This window comes from Myxine glutinosa, chromosome 7, assembly GCF_964187855.1.
Source record: "Myxine glutinosa chromosome 7, kmMyxGlut1.1, whole genome shotgun sequence".
Taxonomy (NCBI): domain Eukaryota; kingdom Metazoa; phylum Chordata; class Myxini; order Myxiniformes; family Myxinidae; genus Myxine; species Myxine glutinosa.
The window spans coordinates 10,975,422-10,993,768 of NC_136267.1; the positions used below are offsets into that span (position 1 = coordinate 10,975,422).

The 18,347-nt window shown below is 36.6% G+C and overlaps 1 protein-coding gene across 1 annotated transcript in view; it reads left to right on the forward strand.

The window, feature by feature from the left end:
- The first annotated feature begins 467 nt into the window (after positions 1–467).
- Positions 468–18,347, forward strand: part of LOC137430976 (transcription factor Sp3) — a 276,404-nt gene continuing 258,524 nt past the window's right edge. The window contains exons 1-3 of the mRNA XM_068121792.2: positions 468–651; positions 893–975; positions 1,177–2,395. Of these exons, the coding sequence (XP_067977893.2) occupies positions 645–651; positions 893–975; positions 1,177–2,395 (1,309 nt within the window). The 5' untranslated portion in view covers positions 468–644. The remainder of the gene's footprint in view (positions 652–892; positions 976–1,176; positions 2,396–18,347) is intronic.

Sequence of the window (18,347 nt, forward strand, 5' to 3'; positions counted from 1 at the left end):
GGCTACGGAGCTAATCGAAGGAACGCGGCGGACGGACACGTGGGTGATGTGGTCGTTGCGCGCCATTTTGTGGTGGGCGGGAAAGGACATGAATGTTGAAGAAGAAGATGAGTAAAGAGAGACGAATGTTGAAGAAGAAGATGAGTAGACAGAGATGAAGGTTATGAGTGAAGGATTGAGAGACGCAACGAGGATAAAAGAAACCACATTGTGCGAATGTGGCGGTTAAACAGCGCTGAGGAGAGACGGTGAAAGTCCTGGCGTTTTCGGCCGGACGATGTCGAATAACTATAACAACAACAACAACACTCACAATTATTATTAAACGTGTTGCAGAACTTGGCTGTTTATTTCGAGCGTGTCGTCTCGTGTTGAAGTGTTTGCGCAATTTTAATACGAAATCGCGTCGTGTCACGCCGGGCTGTCCACGCTGCCACGTGGCTCGTGCGTGCTCAGAGGAGAGCTGAAGGAGGAAGAAGAAGACGTTGAGGAGGAGGAAGAAGAACATCGAGGGGAGGGAGCCTGAACTTCTGAAGGGGGTCGTGCATTCCTGTTGGTACGCCCCCGTGAATGAGGGCGGCTTGGCGGGCTCCAGACTCGCTCAGGCTTCGAGGCCCGAGTGCTGTGAATTACACCGACTCGCCATGAGCGGTACCGTGACCTCCTGACCATCCTTTCCCGCTCGGTGCTTTTTCCGGCCCTGTCCCTCCATCTTTCTCCCGCTCCCTTTCTCGTTCGCGCCGGGGCGGCACGGCCGTAACTTTTGGACGAATAAGGCTGCCGAGGGGCCGGGGCTTGCCGGGGCCGGAGGCGGTAAGGGGGACGAGGAGGAGGGATTTCGCCATCGTGCCTTGCCCTTGCTTTCCCGCCCCTCCTCTCCGCCCCCCCTCAGAGGCGGACGGGGAAGGCATGGCCTCAGTGGAAACAACGGGCAAAAAGAGCGACTTGTTACAAGCGAACGGCGCGGCGGCCAAGGTGGGTATGAACCGGGACGGGTTGCCACCTCCCCGAGCCGATGGTCGTCTGTGTCAGAGCGTCCCAGTCCCACCCATGGGGCGACCCCTCGGTTCAGGCCCACTCCCTCTCCCCTCGGATCCCGCCCACGGTGGGAGGGTTGTGACCAGCGCCCCCTCGCCGCGTCCCCCTAATGTGATCCGCGTCGTGTCCCCTTTTCAGGGTCTCTCCGGAGGGGTTGTGCCGGTCGGGGCCCACGGCACGACCGCCAGCAACATCCAATACCAGGTGATACCGCAAATCCAACCTGGAGAAGGACAGCAGCTCCAGCTGGCTCCGGCCAGCAACGTGTCCTTCGGGCCTGTGACGCAGCAGCAGCAGCAACAACAACAACAACAACAGCAGCAGCAGCATGATGCAGGTGGTGCCATCCAGATATTGCAAAGCGGTCAAACCCTGATTGCAACGCGTCCGTCGCAAGGTAATGTCATGCCACCCAACGTGGTGGCACAGCCACTGGCCGTGCAGCTTCAAACGGCCGGCGTACCTCTTCAGTTGCATGGGGTGAGTCTCGGCGGGCAAACCCCCATGTTTGCAAACCTGCCCATGAACTTGCCGGGCGGTGTCGCTTTCACCTTGCCTCTTGGCAACATGGCTTCCGTTCCGGTGAGCAACATGGGCATCGCCACGACAGCGGTCCCCTCCTCCACCAACGGGGTGGCCAACGGTACGCAAATGGTGCAGGCCACGACCTCTGTGGTGAGCAGCGTGGTGGAAGCGGCCGCTCAGGCGATCATGGCGGCTGGTCCCTGCGTGTCTGAGCCGTCTCCCGGCGAAGGGTCACAGGCGGTCGCCACGGCGACCTCCGGCATTATGGCGGCGAATTCTGCAGCGGTATCTGTCAATGGCCTGCCCTCGACCTGCACGTCCCTACCCGGTTCTGTGCAACCTCTGATCCAGTCTGTGCAGCAGTCTCAGGCACCGTCCCAACCGCAGATCTACCAACAGGCCTTCCAGACGGACGTCCAAGGTGCTCAGGCTCTTCAAGCGGTGCCTCAGAACATCCAAATCGAGAATGCGGTGCCCATAGTCCTGCGAGTACCCACCATCGGGGCGGACGGCCAAATATCCTACCAAACGTTGCAGATTTTGTCGAGCCTTCAGAATCTCGCCGGCATGCAGGTGCACAACTCCTCTCCGCAGCAGCTCACCATCACGCCCTTGCAAACCGCCATGGTCACCACCACCGCTGCTGGCGGCCAGACCACCACCCAGATGCAGCCGGTGATGGCCGGTGCGGGCATCGGGCTCGGCTCGGCGCAGATTGCCACCATGCCCGGCCTGCAGACCATCAACTTGAGCTCGTTGGGTTCCGCCGGTATCCAGGTGCAGCAACTGCAGGGGTTGCCGGTGTCTTCGGCGACGACCACGGTCTCTGTGGGTAAGCATGGGTGGTCCGCGTTTAATTTTATTTATTTATTTTGATTTGATTTTTTGATCTAATCTAGACTTGTAATGGTTCATTGCTAATCTAGACTTGTAATGGTTCATTGCTAATCTAGACTTGTAATGGGTCATTGCTAATCTAGACTTGTAATGGGTCATTGCTAATCTAGACTTGTAATGGGTCATTGCTAATGTAGACTTGTAATGGGTCATTGCTAATTTAGACTTGTAATGGGTCATTGCTAATCTGGACTTGTAATGGTTCATTGCTAATCTGGACTTGTAATGGGTCATTGCTAATCTGGACTTGTAATGGTTCATTGCTAATCTGGACTTGTAATGGTTAATTGCCAATCTAGACTTGTAATGGGTCATTGCTAATCTAGACTTGTAATGGGTCATTGCTAATTTAGACTTGTAGTGGGTCATTGCTAATCTGGACTTGTAATGGGTCATTGCTAATCTGGACTTGTAATGGTTCATTGCTAATCTGGACTTGTAATGGTTCATTGCTAATCTGGACTTGTAATGGTTCATTGCTAATCTGGACTTGTAATGGTTCATTGCTAATCTGGACTTGTAATGGTTCATTGCTAATCTAGACTTGGAATGGGTCATTGCTAATCTGGACTTGTAATGGTTCATTGCTAATCTGGACTTGTAATAGTTCATTGCTAATGTAGACTTGTAATGGTTCATTGCGAATGTAGACTTGTAATGATTCATTGCTAATCTAGACTTGTAATGATTCATTGCTAATGTAGACTTGTAATGATTCATTGCTAATGTAGACTTGTAATGGTTCATTGCTAATGTAGACTTATAATGGTTCATTGCTAATCTGGACTTGTAATGGTTCATTGCTAATCTAGACTTGTAATGGTTCATTGCTAATGTAGACTTATAATGGTTCATTGCTAATCTAGACTTGTAATGGTTCATTGCTAATGTAGACTTATAATGGTTCATTGCTAATCTAGACTTGTATTGGTTCATTGCTAATGTAGACTTGTAATGGTTCATTGCTAATCTAGACTTATAATGGTTCATTGCTAATCTGGACTTGTAATGGTTCATTGCTAATCTAGACTTGTAATGATTCATTGCTAATGTAGACTTGTATTGGTTCATTGCTAATCAAGACTTGTAATGGTTCATTGCTAATCTAGACTTGTAATGGTTCATTGCTAATCTAGACTTGTAATGGTTCATTGCTAATCTAGACTTGTAATGGTTCATTGCTAATCTAGACTTGTAATGGTTCATTGCTAATCTGGACTTGTAATGGTTCATTGCTAATCTAGACTTGGAATGGGTCATTGCTAATCTGGACTTGTAATGGTTCATTGCTAATCTAGACTTGTAATGATTCATTGCTAATCTGGACTTGTAATGGTTCATTGCTAATCTAGACTTGTACTGATTCATTGCTAATCTGGACTTGTAATGGTTCATTGCTAATCTAGACTTGTACTGATTCATTGCTAATCTAGACTTGTAATGATTCATTGCGAATGTAGACTTGTAATGATTCATTGCTAATCTAGACTTGTAATGATTCATTGCTAATGTAGACTTGTAATGATTCATTGCTAATGTAGACTTGTAATGGTTCATTGCTAATGTAGACTTGTAATGATTCATTGCTAATCTAGACTTGTAATGGTTCATTGCTAATCTAGACTTGTAATGGTTCATTGCTAATGTAGACTTATAATGGTTCATTGCTAATCTGGACTTGTAATGGTTCATTGCTAATCTAGACTTGTAATGGTTCATTGCTAATGTAGACTTATAATGGTTCATTGCTAATCTAGACTTGTAATGGTTCATTGCTAATGTAGACTTATAATGGTTCATTGCTAATCTGGACTTGTAATGGTTCATTGCTAATCTAGACTTGAATTGGTTCATTGCTAATCTAGACTTGTAATGGTTGATTGCTAATGTAGACTTGTAATGGTTCATTGCTAATCTAGACTTGTATTGGTTCATTGCTAATCTAGACTTGTAATGATTCATTGCTAATCTAGACTTGTATTGGTTAATTGCTAATCTAGACTTGTAATGATTCATTGCTAATGTAGACTTGTATTGGTTCATTGCTAATCTAGACTTGTAATGGTTCATTGCTAATCTAGACTTGTAATGATTCATTGCTAATCTAGACTTGTAATGATTCATTGCTAATCTGGACTTGTAATGGTTCATTGCTAATCTAGACTTGTATTGGTTCATTGCTAATCTAGACTTGTAATGGTTCATTGCTAATCTAGACTTGTAATGATTCATTGCTAATCTAGACTTGTAATGGTTCATTGCTATTCTAGACTTGTAATGGTTCATTGCTAATCTAGACTTGTAATGATTCATTGCTAATCTAGACTTGTAATGATTCATTGCTAATCTGGACTTGTAATGGTTCATTGCTAATCTAGACTTGTATTGGTTCATTGCTAATCTAGACTTGTAATGATTCATTGCTAATCTAGACTTGAAATGGTTCATTGCTAATGTAGACTTGTAATGGTTCATTGCTAATCTGGACTTGTAATGGTTCATTGCTAATGTAGACTTGTAATTGTTCATTGCTAATCTAGACTTGTAATGATTCATTGCTAATCTAGACTTGTAATGGTTCATTGCTAATCTAGACTTGTAATGGTTCATTGCTAATCTAGACTTGTGATGATTCATTGCTAATCTATACTTGTAATGATTCATTGCTAATCTAGACTTGTAATGGTTCATTGCTAATCTAGACTTGTAATGGTTCATTGCTAATGTAGACTTGTAATGATTCATTGCTAATCTAGACTTGTAATGGTTCATTGCTAATCTAGACTTGTAATGATTCATTGCTAATCTAGACTTGTAATGGTTCATTGCTAATCTAGACTTGTAATGGTTCATTGCTAATGTAGACTTGTAATTGTACATTGCTAATCTAGACTTGTAATGATTCATTGCTAATCTAGACTTGTAATGGTTCATTGCTAATCTGGACTTGTAATGGTTCATTGCTAATGTAGACTTGTAATTGTACATTGCTAATCTAGACTTGTAATGATTCATTGCTAATCTAGACTTGTAATGGTTCATTGCTAATCTGGACTTGTAATGGTTCATTGCTAATCTGGACTTGTAATGGTTCATTGCTAATCTGGACTTGTAATGGTTCATTGCTAATGTATACTTGTAATGGTTCATTGCTAATCTGGACTTGTAATGGTTCATTGCTAATCTGGACTTGTAATGGTTCATTGCTAATCTAGACTTGTATTGGTTCATTGCTAATCTGGACTTGTAATGGTTCATTGCTAATCTAGACTTGTATTGGTTCATTGCTAATCTGGACTTGTATTGGTTCATTGCTAATCTAGACTTGTGATGATTCATTGCTAATGTAGACTTGTAATGGTTCATTGCTAATCTAGACTTGTAATGGTTCATTGCTAATGTAGACTTGTAATGGTTCATTGCTAATCTATACTTGTAATGATTCATTGCTAATGTAGACTTGTAATTGTACATTGCTAATCTAGACTTGTAATGATTCATTGCTAATCTAGACTTGTAATGGTTCATTGCTAATGTAGACTTGTAATTGTACATTGCTAATCTAGACTTGTAATGATTCATTGCTAATCTAGACTTGTAATGGTTCATTGCTAATCTGGACTTGTAATGGTTCATTGCTAATCTGGACTTGTAATGGTTCATTGCTAATCTAGACTTGTAATGGTTCATTGCTAATCTAGACTTATATTGGTTCATTGCTAATCTAGACTTGTATTGGTTCATTGCTAATCTGGACTTGTATTGGTTCATTGCTAATCTGGACTTGTAATGGTTCATTGCTAATCTGGACTTGTATTGGTTCATTGCTAATCTGGACTTGTATTGGTTCATTGCTAATCTAGACTTGTGATGATTCATTGCTAATGTAGACTTGTAATGGTTCATTACTAATCTAGACTTGTAATGGTTCATTGCTAATGTAGACTTGTAATGGTTCATTGCTAATCTATACTTGTAATGATTCATTGCTAATGTAGACTTGTAATTGTACATTGCTAATCTAGACTTGTAATGATTCATTGCTAATCTAGACTTGTAATGGTTCATTGCTAATGTAGACTTGTAATTGTACATTGCTAATCTAGACTTGTAATGATTCATTGCTAATCTAGACTTGTAATGGTTCATTGCTAATCTGGACTTGTAATGGTTCATTGCTAATCTGGACTTGTAATGGTTCATTGCTAATCTGGACTTGTAATGGTTCATTGCTAATGTATACTTGTAATGGTTCATTGCTAATCTGGACTTGTAATGGTTCATTGCTAATCTGGACTTGTAATGGTTCATTGCTAATCTAGACTTGTATTGGTTCATTGCTAATCTGGACTTGTAATGGTTCATTGCTAATCTAGACTTGTATTGGTTCATTGCTAATCTGGACTTGTATTGGTTCATTGCTAATCTAGACTTGTGATGATTCATTGCTAATGTAGACTTGTAATGGTTCATTGCTAATCTAGACTTGTAATGGTTCATTGCTAATGTAGACTTGTAATGGTTCATTGCTAATCTATACTTGTAATGATTCATTGCTAATGTAGACTTGTAATTGTACATTGCTAATCTAGACTTGTAATGATTCATTGCTAATCTAGACTTGTAATGGTTCATTGCTAATGTAGACTTGTAATGGTTCATTGCTAATCTGGACTTGTAATGGTTCATTGCTAATCTAGACTTGTATTGGTTCATTGCTAATCTAGACTTGTGATGATTCATTGCTAATCTATACTTGTAATGATTCATTGCTAATCTAGACTTGTAATGGTTCATTGCTAATCTAGACTTGTAATGGTTCATTGCTAATCTGGACTTGTAATGGTTCATTGCTAATCTAGACTTGTAATGGTGCATTGCTAATCTAGACTTGTATTGGTTCATTGCTAATCTAGACTTGTGATGATTCATTGCTAATGTAGACTTGTAATGGTTCATTGCTAATCTAGACTTGTAATGGTTCATTGCTAATGTAGACTTGTAATGGTTCATTGCTAATCTATACTTGTAATGATTCATTGCTAATCTGGACTTGTAATGGTTCATTGCTAATGTAGACTTGTAATGGTTCATTGCTAATGTGGACTTGTAATGATTCATTGCTAATGTAGACTTGTAATGGTTCATTGCTAATGTAGACTTGTAATGATTCATTGCTAATGTAGACTTGTAATGGTTCATTGCTAATCTAGACTTGTAATGGTTCATTGCTAATGTAGACTTGTAATGGTTCATTGCTAATCTAGACTTGTAATGGTTCATTGCTAATCTAGACTTGTAATGATTCATTGCTAATCTGGACTTGTAATGGTTCATTGCTAATCTAGACTTGTAATGATTCATTGCTAATGTAGACTTGTAATGGTTCATTGCTAATGTAGACTTGTAATGATTCATTGCTAATGTAGACTTGTAATGGTTCATTGCTAATCTAGACTTGTAATGGTTCATTGCTAATGTAGACTTGTATTGGTTCATTGCTAATCTAGACTTGTGATGATTCATTGCTAATGTAGACTTGTAATGGTTCATTGCTAATCTAGACTTGTAATGGTTCATTGCTAATCTAGACTTGTATTGGTTCATTGCTAATCTAGACTTGTAATGGTTCATTGCTAATCTAGACTTGTATTGGTTCATTGCTAATCTAGACTTGTAATGGTTCATCAATAATCTAGACTTGTAATGGTTCATTGCTAATCTAGACTTGTGATGATTCATTGCTAATCTAGACTTGTAATGGTTCATTGCTAATCTAGACTTGTAATGGTTCATTAATAATCTAGACTTGTAATGATTCATTGCTAATCTAGACTTGTAATGATTCATTGCTAATGTAGACTTGTATTGGTTCATTGCTAATCTAGACTTGTAATGGTTCATTAATAATCTAGACTTGTAATGGTTCATTGCTAATCTAGACTTGTAATGGTTCATTGCTAATGTAGACTTGTAATGATTCATTGCTAATGTAGACTTGTAATGGTTCATTGCTAATGTAGACTTGTAATGGTTCATTGCTAATGTAGACTTGTAATGATTCATTGCTAATGTAGACTTGTAATGGTTCATTGCTAATGTAGACTTGTAATGGTTCATTGCTAATGTAGACTTGTAATGGTTCATTGCTAATCTAGACTTGTAATGATTCATTGCTAATGTAGACTTGTAATGGTTCATTGCTAATCTAGACTTGTAATGATTCATTGCTAATGTAGACTTGTAATGGTTCATTGCTAATGTAGACTTGTAATGATTCATTGCTAATGTAGACTTGTAATGGTTCATTGCTAATGTAGACTTGTAATGGTTCATTGCTAATGTAGACTTGTAATGGTTCATTGCTAATCTAGACTTGTAATGATTCATTGCTAATGTAGACTTGTAATGGTTCATTGCTAATGTAGACTTGTAATGATTCATTGCTAATGTAGACTTGTAATGATTCATTGCTAATCTAGACTTGTAATGGTTCATTAATAATCTAGACTTGTAATGATTCATTGCTAATGTAGACTTGTAATGATTCATTGCTAATCTAGACTTGTAATGATTCATTGCTAATGTAGACTTGTAATGGTTCATTAATAATCTGGACTTGTAATGTTTCATTGCTAATCTAGACTTGTAATGATTCATTGCTAATCTAGACTTGTAATGTTTCATTGCTAATCTAGACTTGTAATGGTTCATTGCTAATCTAGACTTGTGATGATTCATTGCTAATCTGGACTTGTAATGGTTCATTGCTAATCTAGACTTGTGATGATTCATTGCTAATCTGGACTTGTAATGGTTCATTGCTAATCTAGACCTGTATTGGTTCATTGCTAATCTAGACTTGTAATGGTTCATTGCTAATCTAGACTTGTAATGATTCATTGCTAATCTAGACTTGTAATGGTTCATTGCTAATCTAGACCTGTATTGGTTCATTGCTAATCTAGACTTGTAATGGTTCATTGCTAATCTAGACTTGTAATGGTTCATTGCTAATCTAGACTTGTAATGGTTCATTAATAATCTAGACCTGTATTGGTTCATTGCTAATCTAGACTTGTAATGGTTCATTAATAATCTAGACCTGTATTGGTTCATTGCTAATCTAGACTTGTAATGGTTCATTAATAATCTAGACCTGTATTGGTTCATTAATAATCTAGACTTGTAATGGTTCATTGCTAATCTAGACTTGTAATGGTTCATTGCTAATCTAGACTTGTAATGGTTCATTGCTAATGTAGACTTGTAATGGTTCATTGCTAATCTAGACTTGTAATGGTTCATTGCTAATGTAGACTTGTAATGGTTCATTGCTAATGTAGACTTGTAATGGTTCATTGCTAATCTAGACTTGTAATGATTCCTTGCTAATGTAGACTTGTAATGATTCATTGCTAATCTAGACTTGTAATGATTCATTGCTAATGTAGACTTGGAATGGTTCATTGCTAATGTAGACTTGTAATGATTCATTGCTAATGTAGACTTGTAATGGTTCATTGCTAATGTAGACTTGTAATGGTTCATTGCTAATGTAGACTTGTAAAGGTTCATTGCTAATCTAGACTTGTAATGATTCATTGCTAATCTAGACTTGTAATGATTCATTGCTAATCTAGACTTGTAATGATTCATTGCTAATCTAGACTTGTAATGGTTCATTGCTAATCTAGACTTGTAATGGTTCATTGCTAATGTAGACTTGTAATGGTTCATTGCTAATCTGGACTTGTAATGGTTCATTGCTAATCTAGACTTGTAATGGTTCATTGCTAATGTAGACTTGTAATGGTTCATTGCTAATCTTGACTTGTAATGGTTCATTGCTAATCTAGACTTGTAATGGTTCATTGCTAATCTAGACTTGTATTGGTTCATTGCTAATCTAGACTTGTAATGGTTCATTGCTAATCTAGACTTGTAATGATTCATTGCTAATGTAGACTTGTATTGGTTCATTGCTAATCTAGACTTGTAATGGTTCATTGCTAATCTAGACCTGTATTGGTTCATTGCTAATCTAGACTTGTAATGGTTCATTGCTAATCTAGACTTGTAATGGTTCATTGCTAATCTAGACTTGTAATGATTAATTGCTAATGTAGACTTGTAATGGTTCATTGCTAATCTAGAGCTGTATTGGTTCATTGCTAATCTAGACTTGTAATGGTTCATTGCTAATCTAGACTTGTAATGGTTCATTGCTAATCTAGACTTGTAATGGTTCATTGCTAATCTAGACATGTAATGGTTCATTGCTAATCTAGACTTGTAATGGTTCATTGCTAATCTACACTTGTAATGGTTCATTGCTAATCTAGACTTGTAATGGTTCATTGCTAATCTAGACTTGTAATGGTTCATTGCTAATCTAGACTTGTAATGGTTCATTGCTAATCTAGACTTGTAATGGTTCATTGCTAATCTAGACTTGTAATGGTTCATTGCTAATCTAGACTTGTAATGGTTCATTGCTAATGTAGACTTGTAATGGTTCATTGCTAATCTAGACTTGTAATGGTTCATTGCTAATCTAGACTTGTAATGGTTCATTGCTAATCTAGACTTGCAATGGTTCATTGCTAATCTAGACTTGTAATGGTTCATTGCTAATCTAGACTTGTAATGGTTCATTGCTAATCTAGACCTGTAATGGTTCATTGCTAATCTAGACTTGTATTGGTTCATTGCTAATCTAGACTTGTAATGGTTCATTGCTAATCTAGACTTGTATTGGTTCATTGCTAATCTAGACTTGTAATGGTTCATTGCTAATCTAGACTTGTAATGGTTCATTGCTAATCTAGACTTGAAATGGTTCATTGCTAATCTAGACTTGAAATGGTTCATTGCTAATCTAGACTTGTTTTGGTTCATTGCTAATCTAGACTTGAAATGGTTCATTGCTAATCTAGACTTGTAATGGTTCATTGCTAATCTAGACTTGTAATGGTTCATTGCTAATCTAGACTTGTAATGGTTCATTGCTAATCTAGACTTGTAATGGTTCATTGCTAATCTAGACTTGTAATGGTTCATTGCTAATCTAGACTTGTATTGGTTCATTGCTAATCTAGACTTGTAATGGTTCATTGCTAATCTAGACTTGTATTGGTTCATTGCTAATCTAGACTTGTGATGATTCATTGCTAATCTAGACTTGTAATGGTTCATTGCTAATCTAGACTTGTAATGATTCATTGCTAATGTAGACTTGTAATGGTTCATTGCTAATGTAGACTTGTAATGGTTCATTGCTAATCTAGACTTGTAATGATTCATTGCTAATGTAGACTTGTAATGGTTCATTGCTAATCTAGACTTGTAATGATTCATTGCTAATGTAGACTTGTAATGGTTCATTGCTAATGTAGACTTGTAATGATTCATTGCTAATGTAGACTTGTAATGGTTCATTGCTAATGTAGACTTGTAATGGTTCATTGCTAATCTAGACTTGTAATGATTCATTGCTAATGTAGACTTGTAATGGTTCATTGCTAATGTAGACTTGTAATGATTCATTGCTAATGTAGACTTGTAATGATTCATTGCTAATCTAGACTTGTAATGGTTCATTAATAATCTAGACTTGTAATGATTCATTGCTAATGTAGACTTGTAATGATTCATTGCTAATCTAGACTTGTAATGATTCATTGCTAATGTAGACTTGTAATGGTTCATTAATAATCTGGACTTGTAATGGTTCATTGCTAATCTAGACTTGTATTGGTTCATTGCTAATCTAGACTTGTAATGTTTCATTGCTAATCTAGACTTGTAATGATTCATTGCTAATCTAGACTTGTAATGGTTCATTAATAATCTAGACTTGTAATGGTTCATTGCTAATCTAGACTTGTGATGATTCATTGCTAATCTGGACTTGTAATGGTTCATTGCTAATCTAGACCTGTATTGGTTCATTGCTAATCTAGACTTGTAATGGTTCATTGCTAATCTAGACTTGTAATGATTCATTGCTAATCTAGACTTGTAATGGTTCATTGCTAATCTAGGCCTGTATTGGTTCATTGCTAATCTAGACTTGTAATGGTTCATTGCTAATCTAGACTTGTAATGGTTCATTGCTAATCTAGACTTGTAATGGTTCATTAATAATCTAGACTTGTAATGGTTCATTGCTAATCTAGACTTGTAATGGTTCATTAATAATCTAGACCTGTATTGGTTCATTGCTAATCTAGACTTGTAATGGTTCATTAATAATCTAGACCTGTATTGGTTCATTGCTAATCTAGACTTGTATTGGTTCATTAATAATCTAGACTTGTAATGGTTCATTAATAATCTAGACTTGTAATGGTTCATTGCTAATCTAGACTTGTAATGGTTCATTGCTAATCTAGACTTGTAATGGTTCATTGCTAATGTAGACTTGTAATGGTTCATTGCTAATCTAGACTTGTAATGGTTCATTGCTAATGTAGACTTGTAATGGTTCATTGCTAATCTAGACTTGTAATGGTTCATTGCTAATGTAGACTTGTAATGGTTCATTGCTAATCTAGACTTGTAATGATTCATTGCTAATGTAGACTTGTAATGATTCATTGCTAATCTAGACTTGTAATGATTCATTGCTAATGTAGACTTGTAATGGTTCATTGCTAATGTAGACTTGTGATGGTTCATTGCTAATGTAGACTTGTAAAGGTTCATTGCTAATCTAGACTTGTAATGATTCATTGCTAATCTAGACTTGTAATGATTCATTGCTAATCTAGACTTGTAATGATTCATTGCTAATCTAGACTTGTAATGGTTCATTGCTAATCTAGACTTGTAATGGTTCATTGCTAATCTGGACTTGTATTGGTTCATTGCTAATCTAGACTTGTAATGGTTCATTGCTAATCTAGACTTGTAATGGTTCATTGCTAATCTAGACTTGTATTGGTTCATTGCTAATCTAGACTTGTAATGGTTCATTGCTAATCTAGACTTGTAATGATTCATTGCTAATGTAGACTTGTATTGGTTCATTGCTAATCTAGACTTGTAATGGTTCATTGCTAATCTAGACCTGTATTGGTTCATTGCTAATCTAGACTTGTAATGGTTCATTGCTAATCTAGACTTGTAATGGTTCATTGCTAATCTAGACTTGTAATGATTAATTGCTAATGTAGACTTGTAATGGTTCATTGCTAATCTAGAGCTGTATTGGTTCATTGCTAATCTAGACTTGTAATGGTTCATTGCTAATCTAGACTTGTAATGGTTCATTGCTAATCTAGACTTGTAATGGTTCATTGCTAATCTAGACTTGTAATGGTTCATTGCTAATCTAGACTTGTAATGGTTCATTGCTAATCTAGACTTGCAATGGTTCATTGCTAATCTAGACTTGTAATGGTTCATTGCTAATCTAGACTTGTAATGGTTCATTGCTAATCTAGACTTGTAATGGTTCATTGCGAATCTAGACTTGTATTGGTTCATTGCTAATCTAGACTTGTAATGGTTCATTGCTAATCTAGACTTGTATTGGTTCATTGCTAATCTAGACTTGTAATGGTTCATTGCTAATCTAGACTTGTAATGGTTCATTGCTAATCTACACTTGTAATGGTTCATTGCTAATCTAGACTTGTAATGGTTCATTGCTAATCTAGACTTGTAATGGTTCATTGCTAATCTAGACTTGTAATGGTTCATTGCTAATCTAGACTTGCAATGGTTCATTGCTAATCTAGACTTGTAATGGTTCATTGCTAATGTAGACTTGTAATGGTTCATTGCTAATCTAGACTTGTAATGGTTCATTGCTAATCTAGACTTGTAATGGTTCATTGCTAATCTAGACTTGCAATGGTTCATTGCTAATCTAGACTTGTAATGGTTCATTGCTAATCTAGACTTGTAATGGTTCATTGCTAATCTAGACTTGTAATGGTTCATTGCTAATCTAGACTTGTATTGGTTCATTGCTAATCTAGACTTGTAATGGTTCATTGCTAATCTAGACTTGTATTGGTTCATTGCTAATCTAGACTTGTAATGGTTCATTGCTAATCTAGACTTGTAATGGTTCATTGCTAATCTAGACTTGAAATGGTTCATTGCTAATCTAGACTTGTTTTGGTTCATTGCTAATCTAGACTTGAAATGGTTCATTGCTAATCTAGACTTGTAATGGTTCATTGCTAATCTAGACTTGTAATGGTTCATTGCTAATCTAGACTTGTAATGGTTCATTGCTAATCTAGACTTGTAATGGTTCATTGCTAATCTAGACTTGTAATGGTTCATTGCTAATCTAGACTTGTATTGGTTCATTGCTAATCTAGACTTGTAATGGTTCATTGCTAATCTGGACTTGTATTGGTTCATTGCTAATCTAGACTTGTAATGGTTCATTGCTAATCTAGACTTGTAATGGTTCATTGCTCATCTAGACTTGTATTGGTTCATTGCTAATCTAGACTTGTATTGGTTCATTGCTAATCTAGACTTGTAATGGTTCATTGCTAATGTAGACCTGTATTGGTTCATTGCTAATCTAGACTTGTAATGGTTCATTGCTAATCTAGACTTGTAATGGTTCATTGCTAATCTAGACTTGTAATGATTCATTGCTAATCTAGACTTGTAATGGTTCATTGCTAATGTAGACTTGTAATGGTTCATTGCTAATCTAGACTTGTAATGGTTCATTGCTAATCTAGACTTGTATTGGTTCATTGCTAATCTAGACTTGTAATGGTTCATTGCTAATCTAGACTTGTAATGGTTCATTGCTAATCTAGACTTGTAATGATTCATTGCTAATCTAGACCTGTATTGGTTCATTGCTAATCTAGACTTGTAATGGTTCATTGCTAATCTAGACTTGTAATGGTTCATTGCTAATGTAGACTTGTAATGGTTCATTGCTAATCTAGACTTGTAATGGTTCATTGCTATTCTAGACTTGTAATGGTTCATTGCTAATCTAGACTTGTAATGGTTCATTGCTAATCTAGACTTGTAATGGTTCATTGCTAATCTAGACTTGTAATGGTTCATTGCTAATCTAGACTTGTAATGGTTCATTGCTAATCTAGACTTGGAATGGTTCATTGCTAATCTAGACTTGTAATGGTTCATTGCTAATCTAGACTTGTAATGGTTCATTGCTAATCTAGACTTGTAATGGTTCATTGCTAATCTAGACATGTAATGGTTCATTGCTAATCTAGACTTGTAATGGTTCATTGCTAATCTAGACTTGTAATGGTTCATTGCTAATCTAGACTTGTAATGGTTCATTGCTAATCTAGACTTGTAATGGTTCATTGCTAATCTAGACTTGTAATGGTTCATTGCTATTCTAGACTTGTAATGGTTCATTGCTAATCTAGACTTGTAATGGTTCATTGCTAATCTAGACTTGTAATGGTTCATTGCTAATGTAGACTTGTAATGGTTCATTGCTAATCTAGACTTGTAATGGTTCATTGCTATTCTAGACTTGTAATGGTTCATTGCTAATCTAGACTTGTAATGGTTCATTGCTAATCTAGACTTGTCATGGTTCATTGCTAATCTAGACTTGTAATGGTTCATTGCTAATCTAGACTTGTAATGGTTCATTGCTAATCTAGACTTGGAATGGTTCATTGCTAATCTAGACTTGGAATGGTTCATTGCTAATCTAGACTTGTAATGGTTCATTGCTAATCTAGACTTGTAATGGTTCATTGCTAATCTAGACTTGTAATGGTTCATTGCTAATCTAGACTTGTATTGGTTCATTGCTAATCTAGACTTGTAATGATTCATTGCTAATCTAGACCTGTATTGGTTCATTGCTAATCTAGACTTGTAATGGTTCATTGCTAATCTAGACTTGGAATGGTTCATTGCTAATCTAGACTTGGAATGGTTCATTGCTAATCTAGACTTGGAATGGTTCATTGTTAATCTAGACTTGGAATGGTTCATTGCTAATCTAGACTTGTAATGGTTCATTGCTAATCTAGACTTGTAATGGTTCATTGCTAATCTAGACTTGTAATGGTTCATTGCTAATCTAGACTTGTATTGGTTCATTGCTAATCTAGACTTGTAATGGTTCATTGCTAATCTAGACTTGTAATGGTTCATTGCTAATCTAGACTTGTAATGATTCATTGCTAATCTAGACCTGTATTGGTTCATTGCTAATCTAGACTTGTAATGGTTCATTGCTAATCTAGACTTGTAATGGTTCATTGCTAATGTAGACTTGTAATGGTTCATTGCTAATCTAGACTTGTAATGGTTCATTGCTATTCTAGACTTGTAATGGTTCATTGCTAATCTAGACTTGTAATGGTTCATTGCTAATCTAGACTTGTAATGGTTCATTGCTAATCTAGACTTGTAATGGTTCATTGCTAATCTAGACTTGTAATGGTTCATTGCTAATCTAGACTTGGAATGGTTCATTGCTAATCTAGACTTGTAATGGTTCATTGCTAATCTAGACTTGTAATGGTTCATTGCTAATCTAGACATGTAATGGTTCATTGCTAATCTAGACTTGTAATGGTTCATTGCTAATCTAGACTTGTAATGGTTCATTGCTAATCTAGACTTGTAATGGTTCATTGCTAATCTAGACTTGTAATGGTTCATTGCTAATCTAGACTTGTAATGGTTCATTGCTAATCTAGACTTGTAATGGTTCATTGCTAATCTAGACTTGTAATGGTTCATTGCTAATCTAGACTTGTAATGGTTCATTGCTAATCTAGACTTGTTATGGTTCATTGCTAATCTAGACTTGTAATGGTTCATTGCTAATCTAGACTTGTAATGGTTCATTGCTAATCTAGACTTGTAATGGTTCATTGCTAATCTAGACTTGTAATGGTTCATTGCTATTCTAGACTTGTAATGGTTCATTGCTAATCTAGACTTGTAATGGTTCATTGCTAATCTAGACTTGTAATGGTTCATTGCTAATGTAGACTTATAATGGTTCATTGCTAATCTAGACTTGTAATGGTTCATTGCTAATCTAGACTTGTAATGGTTCATTGCTAATCTAGACTTGTAATGGTTCATTGCTAATGTAGACTTATAATGGTTCATTGCTAATCTAGACTTGTAATGGTTCATTGCTAATCTAGACTTGTAATGGTTCATTGCTAATCTAGACTTGTAATGGTTCATTGCTAATCTAGACTTGTAATGGTTCATTGCTAATCTAGACTTGTTATGGTTCATTGCTAATCTAGACTTGTAATGGTTCATTGCTAATCTAGACTTGTAATGGTTCATTGCTAATCTAGACTTGTAATGGTTCATTGCTAATCTAGACTTGTAATGGTCCATTGCTATTCTAGACTTGTAATGGTTCATTGCTAATCTAGACTTGTAATGGTTCATTGCTAATCTAGACTTGTAATGGTTCATTGCTAATGTAGACTTATAATGGTTCATTGCTAATCTAGACTTGTAATGGTTCATTGCTAATGTAGACTTATAATGGTTCATTGCTAATCTAGACTTGTAATGGTTCATTGCTAATCTCGACTTGTAATGGTTCATTGCTAATGTAGACTTATAATGGTTCATTGCTAATCTAGACTTATAATGGTTCATTGCTAATCTAGACTTGTATTGGTTCATTGCTATTCTAGACTTGTAATGGTTCATTGCTAATGTAGACTTGTAATGGTTCATTGCTAATCTAGACTTGTATTGGTTAATTGCTAATCTAGACTTGTAATGATTCATTGCTAATCTAGACTTGTAATGGTTCATTGCTAATCTAGACTTGTAATGATTCATTGCTAATGTAGACTTGTATTGGTTCATTGCTATTCTAGACTTGTAATGATTCATTGCTAATGTAGACTTGTATT